The following is a 14445-nucleotide window of genomic DNA, read 5'->3' on the forward strand; positions in this document are numbered from 1 at the left end:
AGTTAATCTAAAGCAAACCTTCCTCCCTTGGCAGGGAATAAGGCCCCCTGCTAACACTCTTATGCTGCCCTCTGGCCATGCTGTATCACATAAGTAATAACAGTTGGAATTACCTTGTTGAGACTTTTCGTGTTCAGTCTCTGCAAAATAAAGAAATAGACTAGGTCATCTTAAAATAATAGGCAAGGGTTATATTTTCATTTGCCAGACCCCACACTAAGAAATATGACAGTGTGAACATTTTGTCTGAGATTTGCAAAGGTGCCTAAGGAATCGGGACATGCAATTTCTATTAACATTAAATCAGGCATCCAAACACCACAGGCAGCTCTGAAAGTCTCAGCTTTCAGATTCATGGCTGCATATAGGCCTTTAAGCATGACAATCTCCCCATCTTTTTCTAACATTTGCAAACAATACACACATATGGTGTTCAGCAAGCTTTTGCAGAGAAAAATAAAATAAAATGTTCCTTTAGAAATAGTGTCCTGACAGTTCTCACAGTTTATTTGCTCATGGTTCCTCTAGCTACACAACCATAGTCACCACAAACTCCTTTATTGCACCCAGACACACACAGCATCCTCAAAACAGCTCAGATCTAGGCCCATTTTGACTCATTTCCCAAACCCATCATATCTGAATTCATCTACGTCAAAAGAAGCCAGTGAAACTGCTCAGATTCATCAGCTGCTTCCCTTTCCCAGTGCTATAGGGGGAAGCTGCAATCTCTGAAAATGTGGGTTTCAGCCTTTTCTGTGTCCTCTCCCACTCTGTCCTCATTCCTATTGTTAGTTAGTAGAGCTGGGTGGGAAATCCTGTGAGAATTTTCAAGGTTTTAAAAACTTCCCCATTCTATTGGGTTGAAACCCTAGTCCTATCGAGATTTCACACATGCATGCACACATATATAGACTCACCCTGAGGTAGCCAGTGGCGTAGTGCTTAGGGTTCTCTGTTAGGATGCAATAAATGCAGCTTCTAGTCTGTGTTCTGCCACTTCATACCAGATGAGTGTCCTAACCACCACCCTACTGACAGTGGGATCTCTCTGGGGTTTCGACCAGAAATTGCATCTTGGATCTGAAAAACTTCTCTCAACTAAAGCTTTGACAAAACTGATACACTTCTGTAAAAAGTTTTGGCTTCAGTGAATCAGCATTTTCCAATGAAAACTCTTCATTGGAAAACTCCCAGCCAGCTCTGTTAACAAGGGGTATGGAAAGAGTCAGACGATGGGGAGAACCGGAACCCAAGCATTCAGTGATCTGGAGCCTACAGGTTTGCTACAGAGGCAGCTCCTCCCATCATGAACCTCCTGTAGCTCGTCAGAGAGGATCCCAGTCTTGAGGAAGCCTGTCAGCCTAGGATTTAGCTTCTGGGTTTAACAGTCTAGAGGAGAGGTAAGTGATATTGGGGATGGAGGGAGGCATGGATAAGGCCTTTGGCAGTGGGGCTGGGGTACTCAGGTGGTGAACAAGGTTGAGTACAATAAAACTCAGCATTGTTCCACTGCCCTGCTGCACAACCCTGTTCCCTGGCCCCAGTGGGCAGCTTGGTTTCTAATGGGACAGCCATTTTACTGAGTCACATACATTGTCTTTTTTATATAACAAATGTCAGTGGAGATTTTCAATGGGACTTTTACTTCTAAATCCTTTAGGTGGTTTTGAAAACTTCACCTATAATATGTATGGGACCTAAATGTCACAGGTAGGTTATTAGCTTTAAATCACTATATAAATCCTACAATTTAAAGGGGAAAGGTGCCTGAGCTGGGTGAGAGCAGGATTAAACCTTTCAAATGAAATCACCAAGCATGAGAAATTCAAACCCAGCTGGAATTTTTTTTTGGGGGGGGGGAGTTATTAATGCTTGAACAAAGGATTTCACTGGGATTTTCAAAGGCACATAAGGAGTTAGGTGCCTAATTCCCATTTAAATGCAACAGGTGGTAGAGGTGAGATGTTAAAAAATGCCAATGGTCCAATGGGAGTTAGGAGCCTAAACACCTTTGAGGATCTGGGCCTGAGCGATTTAGGAGCGCAACTCTCAAGGGAAGTCATTGGGGCTTGTGCTCCTAACTCCCTTGGATCATCTTTGAAAATCCAGGGCTGAGTGCCCAACTCCCTTGGGCTCCTTTGGGGGAAAAAAAATGTGAATGGAACAACTGTCTCACTCTTAACTGCAGCCTCTGTACCATGACCTTATAATATTTGGACTTGAACTTGTTGACAGTTCTCCTGGCAACGCAGACACTTACCTAGAGGAGAAAATAATTAGTTGAGCTAAAATACACTCTTACCCAGTTCTTTTCTGAGAAGCTTAGTTTCTGAAAGAAAACGTATTTCAGAATTACAGTGGGAAACACACATTAATATATTCTAGGTCTAAGGCTTTTATTAGAAGCCTCCAAGCTTTCTATTTAGAACAGTGTAAATTAAATGTTATGGATCTTTTATGTCCATCTGGACATGCAGTGGTTGAATTTAACACCGTAAGTCAGATTTTCAGCTGATGTAAATCATATGGGTCCAGTGTTGGAGTAAATCAGCATAGCTCCACAATGGAGCTTCACCAGTTTACACTATTTGAGGATCTGATCCCTTAAGGGAAGGGAGACCTTTCTAACATTCAAAACCCTTTGTCCTTTCCCCCCATTTGAAGGCAGCCAGCAGTGAAAGTAATTTAAAGGACTTACTGGTATGTTGGAGTCCTGAGTGGGGGAGTGGCCTAAACTGGAAGAGGTGGGGCCTTTCAATATTTAAAGGCCCTGGGGCTCCGGCTGTGGCTGGGAGCCCCAGGGCCTTTAATCACCCTGCAGTTACCAGCTGCAGAGGCGTCTGGGAGCCCCGGGGCTCATGGCAAATTAAAGATCCTGGGGCTTTGGCTGCTGTGGAGCTCTGGGCCCTTTAAATCACCGCGGGAACCCTGCCACCACTACCCCGAGGCAGCAGGGCTCCTGCGGGGATTTAAAAGGCCCGGTGCTCCTGCCACTGCAGAGAGTCCCATGCCCTTTAAAGCACCACCAGACCCCTGCTGCTGCTGTGGTAGCGGTGGCCGCAAGGCTCGGGCAGGGATTTAAAGGGCCCGAGGCACCCTGCAGTGGCCGGAGCCCCTGGCCCTTTAAATGCCCTCCAGAGTCCTGCTGCCAGAGCTCTGAGGCTCCGGCAGCTGGGCTTGGGCGGGGATTTAAAGGGCCCAATGCTCCTGCCACTGCGGGGAGCCCCAGGCCCTTTAAAGTCCCGCTGGAGCCCTGCCGCTGCTGGGGTAGTGGCGGCAGGGTTCAGGCAGGGACTTAAAAGGCCAGAGCTCTGGCCACTGAGGGGAGCCCCGGGCCCTTTTAATTACCACCCGAGCCCGGCTACCGCAGCTCCGGTAGTTATTTAAAGGGCCTGGGGCTCCCCGCAGTGGCTGGTGCCCTGGACCCTTTAAAATCACAGCTGGGGAAGCCGGTCCAGTCCGGCATGGCGTACCGGCTCTTGATGGTATGCCGTACCAGACCCTACCGGCCTACTTTCACCTCTAATGGCAGCTCAATACTGACAACGATCCCAACTCTTGGGACTTGGACGAATGAATTTCTCTTCCAAACCATGTAACATTCAGAAATTTGTATACAGTAGTTAGATACAATAGATAGAAAAATAGATGCCAGGAATAGATAGATAAAAACCAGAGACAGATGTCAGAGCTGGTCTCATGGCAGCAGGTCATATTTGCAAACAATTCACAAATACTAGGAGTCTGGTTCAATTTGACCACATTTAAAACCTTTCATATTTGTGACTAAGCAAAGTTTCAGAGGTGGCCAGCACCATTCAATCAACTATATGAGTTCAGCATCAAAAATGCATTTTACCTAATCAAGCTTTTTAGAACACTTTACTTATCAAGTCTGCAAATACAAACAAAACAGTGTGACTTGAGTGGACACAGCTGAAATATTGTATGCCAGATACCCAATGCTAGGTAGAGGACTTTCATAGACTGCCAATTCTTCACTGGGAATATCTGGCAACTGTTTTCACATACAATAGAGCCTCAGTTTTACAACCACCAATTTAATGAATGACTAGTTATACAAACCATTTTTCCTGATGGAGAAAAAAAAATCACGTAAAAAATGTGATGTCAATGAGGAACAAATTGACTTTCCATCATATCCTGATGCTTTATGTGCCCTGGAAATTGCTTTCCAGTGGTGCGAAGGTCAAATAGAAAGCATTGAAGTACCCCATACTGCAGCCTATGCACTGGACCTACTGTTATTTTGACATGTTCCATTTTATTAACTTTTTGATTTTATGAACTCTTCAATCCCCCATTAGTTTGTAAAACAGGGGTTTGCTTTATCAGGTATAGTCACAAAAATCAGAACCGGTTGATGAGTAATTCCTTGATTTTAGCATTTGTCAAATACTATTTTTCACCAGGTCTGAGAGATGTACAGAAATATTATTGAAAGGATACATAACATATATTGTAGTTACCGTCTTCGATGGCTTTCTTATCATTTACTGCATAGAAAGAGAAATATATTACAAACATGGAGATAATGATTAGTGCATTAACAGCTAGTTTCAAAAGGTATATAAATATTACACTAAAATTATGTTAAAAGAAAGTTCAGGTTGCAAAATCAAGCACTCAGAAGTTAGGAAATTCTGGAATTAAGGCTGCTGGAAAAACCTTAATTCAACCTCCTTTGTGCATATGGCCTATGAGGAAAGGTAGAAAGAATGGGATGTGTTTAGAGAAGAGAAGGCTGTCAGGGTACATGGGAACAGTCTGTAAAAAGTTGTTATAAAGTGAATCATGATCAATTGTTGTCCATATCCATTAAGGGTAGAACAGGAAAGAATTGGCTTAGTTTTCAGAAAGGGACATTTAGTCTAGATATTAGGAATGACTTTCTAACTCTCATGATAGTTCAGCACTGGAACAGGTCACCTAGAGAAGTTGTGGGACAGGTTAGACCAGGGGTTGGCAACCTTTCAGAAGTCATGTGCTGAGTCTTCATTTATTCATTCTAATTTAAAGTTGTGTGTGCCAGTAATACATTTAAACATTTGTAGGTCTCTTTCTATAAGTCTATATTATATAACTAAACTATTGTTGTATGTAAAGTAAACAAGGTTTTCAAAATCTTTAAATTAAAATGCAGATCTTATACCACCAGCCTGCTCAGCTTGCTGTTAGCCTGGGGTTCTGTTCACCTAGGTCGGCAACGGGCTGAGCACGGCCTGTGGCCGGGATGCCGGCTGGCAAGGGGCCGACAGCAGGGACCCCAGACCTTGGGCAGAGGGCTGGCCAGTGTGGGGGGTGCAGGGCAGAAGGCTGGGTGGGTGGGGGTTCAGGGGTCAGGGCAGAGTGATGGGGACTGTGGGGGTGCAAGGCAGGAGGCTGGGTGTGGGGAGGGTTCAGGGGTCAGGGCAGAGGGCAGCGGTGGTGTGCTGTACTCTGTGAACCATCAACAAGTGTCCTGCAACATTAGCAGAATCCAGTTTGGGAACTGCTGTTAGAAGTTACTTTAAGACAAATGTTAACCAAATGTTAAACTTTCAGGGTCCACCACTGCAAGCTGACAATAATCAACAACATAAAAAACAGGTGTAAGATGAGAATCGACCCCAGGGTTTGTACTGTGCAATTAACTAGTAGTGCTAATATTTACACAAGACTTGGAGATGAGTAAATATTATATTTATTGGGACTTACCAGCCTGCGCAGTTGTTTCATTGTTTTCTGAAAAAGTAATTAAATAAAGAAAATGATTTTTTTAAAAAGGAGACAATTTACTTCATATTATGGCTCTGGGTGCTTCATAGGGGTCATATTTGATAAACCACATAGGATTGGAAATATGTGATTTCTCAAGTAACCATTACACAAGTCAGATCTGATCCACACTAACAATTAAAACTATTGCTCAAGAAAAATGGGCAACTCACGACTTCTTGAAGGCACTGATGAAATGCAGTAGCTGTTTGGTAAGCTAGGTGAAATCAGTATTTCTACTCAGCCCATTTCCTAGCGCACAAAGCTCTGTTTAGTGCAGGGCCGGCTCCAGACACCAGCAAACCAAGCAGGTGCTTGGGGCGGAACATTTTCAGGGGTGGCATTCCAGCCAGCCTTTTTTTTTTTGCACTTGTGGTGGCAAAAACCTACATCCAGTCCTGGCAGAAGCAGCGCATCCTGCATAGGGGATGCCCTGGGGCCACTGCAGTTCATGTTGGGGAGCAACGCCCACACCTTATGGCCAGGACGGCTCCGAGTGCAGGACACTCGGGCTGGGTGCTGCCCCACAGGATGCACGGATCTGCCTGTAGGTACCACATGGCGGCCGCACCCCAGTGCCACATCCAGGGCTGGGTGAAACAGCCCGAGCCACCCAGGGACTGCGGCAGGGTGGCCAGGAGCAGCAGCAGCAGCAGAGTCATAGTGGGGACTGGTGCCCGGGGTGTTGCTGTGCGGGGCCCACGTCCTGCTCTCTGGGGCTCCGCTCCCACTGGGGCTACCCTGTCCCGGCTCCTCAACCCTCTGCTGGGTGGTCCTCTGGCTCTGCCATCCTGGGTCCTGCTGGCCCTGGAGGCGGGAGCCCCAGCTGGAGGGACCCTGGGCTGAGGTGCGGCCTGGAAGCCCCGCTGCTTACCCTGACCCTGCCAGTGCTGGACTGGCTGGAGGTGAGGGGGGAGTGGGCAGACTTAGCACTGGTGGGGGGGAGCCCAGGGCTGGGGTGGCACGGGGTGTGGGTGGGGTGGGGAGAAGAGCCCAGGGGTTGGGGCAGCAGAGGGTGTGGGTATGTGGGAGAACCCAGCTCTGGGGCGGGAGAGGAGTGCAGGGGGAGCCCAGGACTGGGGTGGGAGGCAGCCAAAATTTTTTTTGCTTGGAGCGGCAAAAAACCTAGAGTCAGCCCTGGTTTAGTGTCACAAGTTATGAAGAATGGTTGGGATTTATGGTATAGTAACAGGTAATAAATATGTTGTAGTTGTTTTTTCCTTTCCTAAATGTTGTTCAACATCTACGTGCCATGAGACTATCTATACCTGTCTGTTCTCATGTATTATCGTTGTCTAAATGTAATAAAAATAAAGTAAAAAACCCAGCATGGTGGTCAAAGTTGTTTGCCATTTTGTGATGCTGTGAGCCTGGTGGTAGAGAAGCTAATCATGTAGAACTCTCACAGTTGTTAATACATGAAGGGTTAGAGTCGCAAATGGACTTAGGTGCTAACTGCCACTTTAGGCACCTAAAACCCAGAATCAGGCTCCAGTGGGATTCACTAAACCCCTGTTCAACTGCCCCCAAATCCTGTTGGCATCTAAACTCACTCGGTGCCTAAATTTTTGCAGTCAAACTTCTCTCAGCACTAGGGAAAGATAGACGGTCCTCTGCCTACCTCACATGCAGGACCCAATCCGGTAAGCAGGTTCAGAACTCATCTGTTGGATTAGGCCCTCTCACCTGGGATATGGGAGACCCCTTACTCAAGCCCAGCCCTGCCCTCCCCACATCCACATCAGGGGGAAATAGGATTTAAACAGGGTTCTGCTACCTCTCAAGTGAATGCCCTAACCAGTGGGCTATGGGAAATCCTGAGATCGGGCACACTCAATCTCTCCCACCAAAGCTGTTCCACTTTGGATAAATAACAATAAAAAGTCACTGGAGTGGGGGGAACTCATCCTTGGGTCTCCCATCGCTCCAGTGAGTATGCACTCCACCAGGCTACACAATCATTCTCATGCTTACTTTATCTCTCTGGTCCAATGATTCTTTCATTTTTTAGTCTGCAGTGCAAAAGCTTCAACAGGAAAGACTGAGAAAGGATCACATCACAATATCCTATAGCTCAGTAGTTAGGGTATTTACTGGAGAGGTAGCAAATCTCTTATTCCCCATCTGGTGTTGGGGGGACTTAAACCATGGCTCTCCAATATCCCATATGAGTACCATAGCCACTGGGCTAAAAGTTACAATGGACCTCCTCCCTCCAGCTCATTGCTAACATGGCGAAGGCACATGACAGCCAGAAAGAGTTTGGAGCTGAGAATGATAAGCAGAGATAGGTGCCTCCCTGAAGCCTGTATTTAAGCATTTATCTCCAAATGAAGGGCATGGCACCACCCACTGGCTGATTTAGGTGAAGATATGTGCAGATGGCTAGCTTGTGTGAATCCCATTCTAAGGTGCCTACTCCATTCATTATACAGGGAGCCTGGGCACCTCACAGATGCTTTGTTAATACCACTGATTATCCAAGCACCTGAAAGTTAGATGTTGTGAGCGTCCCCTCACCCGTATCTTTGTGAATCTAGCCTGAACAGCCTCACTGAGAAATTTTGGATGGTTTGCATGGGGCTGTACATGGGAATGAGTCACATCTTCTACCCAAGTTCTTTCATATCACAGTGTTTAGACTCTTTAGTGTTTGCTGAAATAACATGAATAGTAAAACTTACTTTTCAGCTTATAAATCGCAGCGCTAACCAGGGCTATGCTAATCAGCAATATCACAATGAAGGCAGTCATCCATGGGGAGGTGGAAGGGAAGAAAACATCTGCAAAACAGTTCACAGTGTCCATTATTCTTTCATATCATTCAGCTGTCCTTTAAAAAATGACAAAACTAAATTAAATCTTCATGAGAAGCAGATGAGATATGACTTGACAGTGTGCCCTTGTTGCCAAGAAGGTTAACAGGATTTTGGGCTGTATAAGTAGGGGTATTGCCAGCAGACCGAGGGACGTGATCATTCCTCTCTATTCAACATTGGTGAGGCCTCATCTGGAGTACTGTGTCCAGTTTTGGGCCCCACACTACAAAAAGGATGTGGAAAAATTGGAAAGAGTCCAGTGGAGGGCAACACAAATTATTAGGGTGCTGGAGCACATGACTTATGAGAAGAGACTGAGGGAAGTAGGATTGTTTAGTCTGCAGAAGAGAAGAATGAGGGGGGATTTGATAGCTGCTTTCAACTACCTGAAAGGGGTTCCAAAGAGGATGGATCTAGACTGTTCTCAGTGGTAGCAGATGACAGAGCAAGGAGTAATGGTCTCAAGTTGCAGTGGGGGAGGTTTAGGCTGGATATTAGGAAAAACTTTTTCACTAGAAGGGTGGTGAAGCACTGAAATGGGTTACCTAGGGAGGTGGTGGAATCTCCTTCCTTATTAGTTTTTAAGGTCAGGCTTGACAAAGCCCTGGCTGGAATGATTTAGTTGGGAATTCGTCCTGCTTTGAGCAGGGGGTTGGATTAGATGACCTCCTGAGGTCGCTTCCAACCCTGATCTGATTCTATGAGATCTGAACTCTCTCTAGGACATATTGAAAGCACTGTCTTATGCACGAAGGGGTGGATTTTCATCGAAAGGCTATACAGTTTTCCCCGTGATATTGTGAATAGTTGCTGTAGGTCCCAGACCCATGCCTCCTGAGAGTAAGAAACACATACATCAATGTGTTATCAGGGTAGATTCATGCATTCCAGAGAAACAGAGGGTGCCTTAATGAAGGCCTCCAATAACATCTAGAGATAGGTTATAAATGCTCAAGGTGAGAACTTCAAAAGCATTCAGTATTGGCCTAACTCTGTCCCAGTTGAAGTCACTGGTAGAACTCCCATTGATCAGAATGGGAGGAGAGTTATATCAGTACTGAGCTGGTTCTTGAAAAAAACATCTCCAAGGCCTTAATCATCAGCCATGGAAGGCAATGAAAGTCTTTCCATTGACCTCAGTGTGCCTTGGATTTGGTCTTTAGGATGAGATTTTCAAATGTGTCCAAGGAATTTAAGAGCACTGTTCGCTTTGAAAGGCCAAGTTTTGCTCCTAACAATCAGAGGCACTTTTGAAAATTTGACGATGAGATACTATGCTGATGGTCACGACAGAGAGATTAGACCACTCTCTGTGGAACATTCCCACACCAGCATCAACATCCTAGACACAACAATCAGCTTCAACAATGGAACCCTACAGACAACTATATACAAGAAACACATGGATCACAACACCTACTTCGATAGATTCAGTAAACACCCCAAACACACCAAGAAATCTGCTATTTTCAGCCAGACATTCAGATAGCACAGAATATGTTCTGAGGAGAAAGCCTGAGGTACATACCTTAACACACCTGAATCTGCCTTCTCTAAACAAGGACACTCACCAGAGAAGTAGATCACCTCATGGAACAGGCCACCCAAATACCCTGAAAGAACCTGGTTCAATATGGAAAAAACCCTTTGATCACACCCACTGTCACCCACCAGCCCACACTGGAACCCCTATGGGATATCTTTAAATAGTTACAACCCATACTCAATGGGAACATCATCCTGAATGAAATCTTTCCTGAATCCTTGCTTTTGGCCTTGAAACAAACACCTCAACCTCACCAAGTTCATCAACAGAAGCAAGCTCCCCACAGGCCTGGACACCAACTTAAAGTGGCACCAGATCCTGCCAAAACAGATGAAAACTTGCAGATATATCGTCACTGCTAGATGATCAATACCCATCACAACACACCTTTCAACATCCATGGGTCCCACACATGCCTATGTATGGGACCACACATTCAGTGCACGAAATGCCCCAATAACAACTATGTAGGTGAAATGAGATAATCACCATGATCTCAAAGAACTCACTCAGAAGAATCATAAAAGATGAGAACATCATATCACCCATGGGCAAACACTTGTCATGGAACAATCACTCCATATCTGACCTCTCAGTCCTCATCCTCAGGGGAAACCTGCACAACACCTGCAAAAGACAAGCCTGGGAGTTTACATTCATAACTTTGCTAAACTCTACAAATCATGGACTCAGTAAAAACACTGGACTTATGGCTTATTACAACAATCTGTAACCCACTAACCCCCTTTCATCCTATGACTACAGAGGTGCAAACAACGTATGTTACCTTGAATGCTCTCTTGCAACATGTGTTAACTCCATATGGTAAACAATCTGTTCCACATTGTTTTTAGCTGAGACACTCTGAGTACCTTTTGGACCTCTGTGTAAGCTCCAAATCTTGTCTTTTTTACCAACAGAAGTTGGTCCCATAAAAGTTATTACCTTGCCCACCTGACCTCAGAGAGAGAGAGAGAAAGAGAGGTGGCATTCTCCATCAGTCTGTTAAATAGTGAAATTGTCAAAAGATGCTGCTGCTCACTGGTGGAGTTAATTTCTACCAAGCAACTCCACATGTAGGACGAGTTATTGTTAGATTTATTAATAATAATACTTCAAATAATTTCACTTTTTACCTATAGATACTTGTAAGTAGTGGTTCTGTGTAAAAAAAAAAAAAGAGGAAAAGATCAATGAAGATGTTTTCTGGGAGAGTTGGAAATTGTGTTCATCTATAAAATTTGAAATCATTTTGAGACAACCTGTGTTTTTTCCTCCTGGGAGACACTGATACAAGTTCTCATTTACCTGCAATTACAACTGTAGATTCGGTTGAGGTCTTTAGCACGTTATCGATTATGTTGCAGGAGATGGCATTGTCAGATCCTGATTTCAGAAGGATCGAACTTTTGGCACTAGTCTCCTCTGTGTTGGAGGTTGGGGTGATTCCAGTGAGATTGTGTCCTTTACTATCTGTCCACAACACTTGCACATCAGAAAACCTCCTCTCAGAAAAACAGGTGACTCTGATCCCATTGTTCTCATAGTTGTCCAGGACAATCAATGGTTCATGGCTGTTACCTATAAAGATAAGAGACACATAATTTGTTATGGGGTCCATGCACTCCCAGTGGTTTGTCTATGTCCCTCTCTGCAGCTACAGTTTGTGAAGAAGTTTTGGAATTACATGGTCCTGACTAGGCTGCATAGTCACGATTACAACCTAGATTCAGTTGTGGGCCTTTTGATATGCACCTTTACCCCTAAATTTGGTTAGGAAAATTGGCCTGGCCTGAAAATGGCAAACTCCACTTTGAAAGTGAAAGAGGATAGCTCTCCATAGTTTGCACAAAACTGGTGAAACTGTATTTGAAATAAAGGCCATTGAAGTCTATCTGGACTTCAAATGATAATTAATGTCTTACATCTTTCTGGCTCTTTCTAGCTCCAAAATGACTTGTTACTAGAGCTGTGTAGAAAAGAGTTTTCCCATCTTGGGAAATGTTTTGGAGTCTGAACTTTTTTTCTCTGCTAGAAATAGGGAAAAATAATATTCGGGGGGGGGGGAATGAAAATGTTTCATTTTGATCATTTACAAATGTTTTATTTTGATTTCATGCAATCGCTGTAGCTTTCATTCCCAGGATATTAGAGGACAAGAAGGGTGAGGTAATGTCTTTTATTGGATCCAATTCTACAGGTGAAAGGGCAAGCTTTCAAGCTTACACTGAACTCTTCTTCGTGTCTGGAAAAGGTACTCAGGGTGAGTACTTCCATTGATGAGAGAGACCTGAAAAAGAGCTCTGTGTGACTTGAAAGTTTGTCTCTCTCACCAACAGAAGTTATTAATAAAAAAATATTACTTTATCCATCTTGTCTCTTGCTTTGATTGTGACTTTTTTGAGGACGGAGTAAAATTTTTGTTAGTCTAATGAGGCTTTAATTTCTAAACAATGAAGTGATTTTGAATCAGAAAACTAGAATTTTTCATTTTGACTATGTCAAAATGAAACATTTTTTCACAATTTCAAAACTTTTTTCTGTACTTTTTTTTGAATTGGTAAATTCATTTAAGCTGAAGCTGGTTCTTGAACAGTTTGAGTTTTGATGAATAAGGACTTTTCAGCAATAACAACAAAGTGTCATCAAAAAATTCCCAATGAGCTTGACTTATTATTACTGTTCTAACTTTCCATATATGTCAGTGTCCTTGAAAATAAAATACAGGGCTGCATTTGAAGACAATAATGTGTAAATAAACAAAGTTAGTGACTGCTGTATCTAGATACGTGTGCATATGAGAGAGAGAGAGAGTATATGTCTTTCTAATTGCTAGTTGAGGATTAGAGAAAATATAAAGGTGCATGCAAGCTATAGCAATCCTTTTTTCAGCTTACGTGAGTCCTCCTAGCCAGCTGGGCTCCATCTCATACACTTCTTTCCACTTCTTGGAAAGGAGAGGAGCAAAGGGCTCAGGGATTCAGGAGAAGTATCTCTTACACATACCCTGGACCGCTAACAAGCTGGTAACCACTTGGTCTGCAGCACATTGCCAGAGAGGGCTGTATAGCAGACAAAGAGAATTAAACTACCTACAGTGCAAACTGCACCACATAATGTGATACAGTTAAGGGCTCTACTCATTCTTTGAACTTCAGAGAAAAAGGAGAGGCAGCTGGGGACTTCAAGAAATTCTTAACTTCCACGTTAGTCTAACAGAAAAAATAAAGTCCATGAAATTGACAACAAACAATTCCCTTAAATGTAAGTCAGTGTTTCTATGTATTACATTCACAGCATACAAATAGTGAAATTAGATAAAAACACATAAAATACCCTTGCTGGAAGGTTGCAAGTTTGCACTATGTCTTAGAATTCAGGATGATAATACACAAGAACCCAAAAGGACACAGAGAGAAAGCAGGCTGCTCCCTGAAACACAAAGGCCCAACAAATCCCACCTTGCTCCAGGCTGGCTTTCTGCAGACTGCCTGCTGCTAGACCCAGATCACACACTTTCCTACAGAGCCTATTGCCTGCAAGCAGAGCCAGGAAAAACCCCCTGAAACTCAAAGTGATAGCTTGTAAAAGCAGCAAAGAGTCCTATGGCACCTTATAGACTAATAGATGTATTGGAGCATGAGCTTTCACGAGTGAATACCCACTTCATCGGATGCATGTAGTGGAAATTTACATGCATCCGACGAGGTGGGTATTCACCCACGAAAGCTCATGCTCCAATACATCTATTAGTCTATAAGATGCCACAGGAATCTTTTCTGTTTTTACAGATCTGGACTAACACAGCTACCCCCCTGATAAAGTGATAGCTTACAATTTTAACTGATTTTCAATGCCCCCACCATTGAACATTAAAGACCAGCTATGCATCTAACAGTATGGAAATGAACACTTATGGGAAGGGAGATAAAAATTCAGATATGCTCACAGTTTCTGAAATTAGTATGTGAGTGCAAACTATCGCTGTGCATAACAAAAATAAATACAGTGATTTACCTGCAGTGAAATGGAGGGCCAGCGCTAGCACCAGCATCTGAATGGCTGCTGTCCAGGGAACTGAGAAACCCATTGCTATGAAACAGAAAAGCACATTCTGAAGACCCAGATATAAATACAACAGAAATAAACTGGAAATTCAATCATCATGAACACAAACCCCACAGCATCTGGAAATGGCAAGCACAAGAGGGCTCTGAGTTCAGAGACCTCAAATATAAAATAGCTCAGTGTACATGAAAAGGAGGATTGTCACAGGGTGACACTGACTCTATTTTTAGC

At 43.8% G+C, this 14445-nt stretch overlaps 1 protein-coding gene across 1 annotated transcript in view; it reads right to left on the reverse strand.

The window, feature by feature from the left end:
• LOC116836631 (butyrophilin subfamily 3 member A3-like) overlaps positions 1-14236 on the reverse strand; it is a 42820-nt gene extending 28584 nt beyond the window's left edge. The window contains exons 1-7 of the mRNA XM_032800331.1: positions 14164-14236; positions 11455-11727; positions 8466-8564; positions 5722-5748; positions 4494-4520; positions 2306-2332; positions 114-140 (exon numbers count right to left, since the gene is read on the reverse strand). Of these exons, the coding sequence (XP_032656222.1) occupies positions 114-140; positions 2306-2332; positions 4494-4520; positions 5722-5748; positions 8466-8564; positions 11455-11727; positions 14164-14236 (553 nt within the window). The remainder of the gene's footprint in view (positions 1-113; positions 141-2305; positions 2333-4493; positions 4521-5721; positions 5749-8465; positions 8565-11454; positions 11728-14163) is intronic.
• Between the last annotated feature and the right edge of the window lie 209 nt (positions 14237-14445).

The sequence above is a fragment of the Chelonoidis abingdonii genome, chromosome 11 (assembly GCF_003597395.2).
Source record: "Chelonoidis abingdonii isolate Lonesome George chromosome 11, CheloAbing_2.0, whole genome shotgun sequence".
NCBI lineage: Eukaryota > Metazoa > Chordata > Testudines > Testudinidae > Chelonoidis > Chelonoidis abingdonii.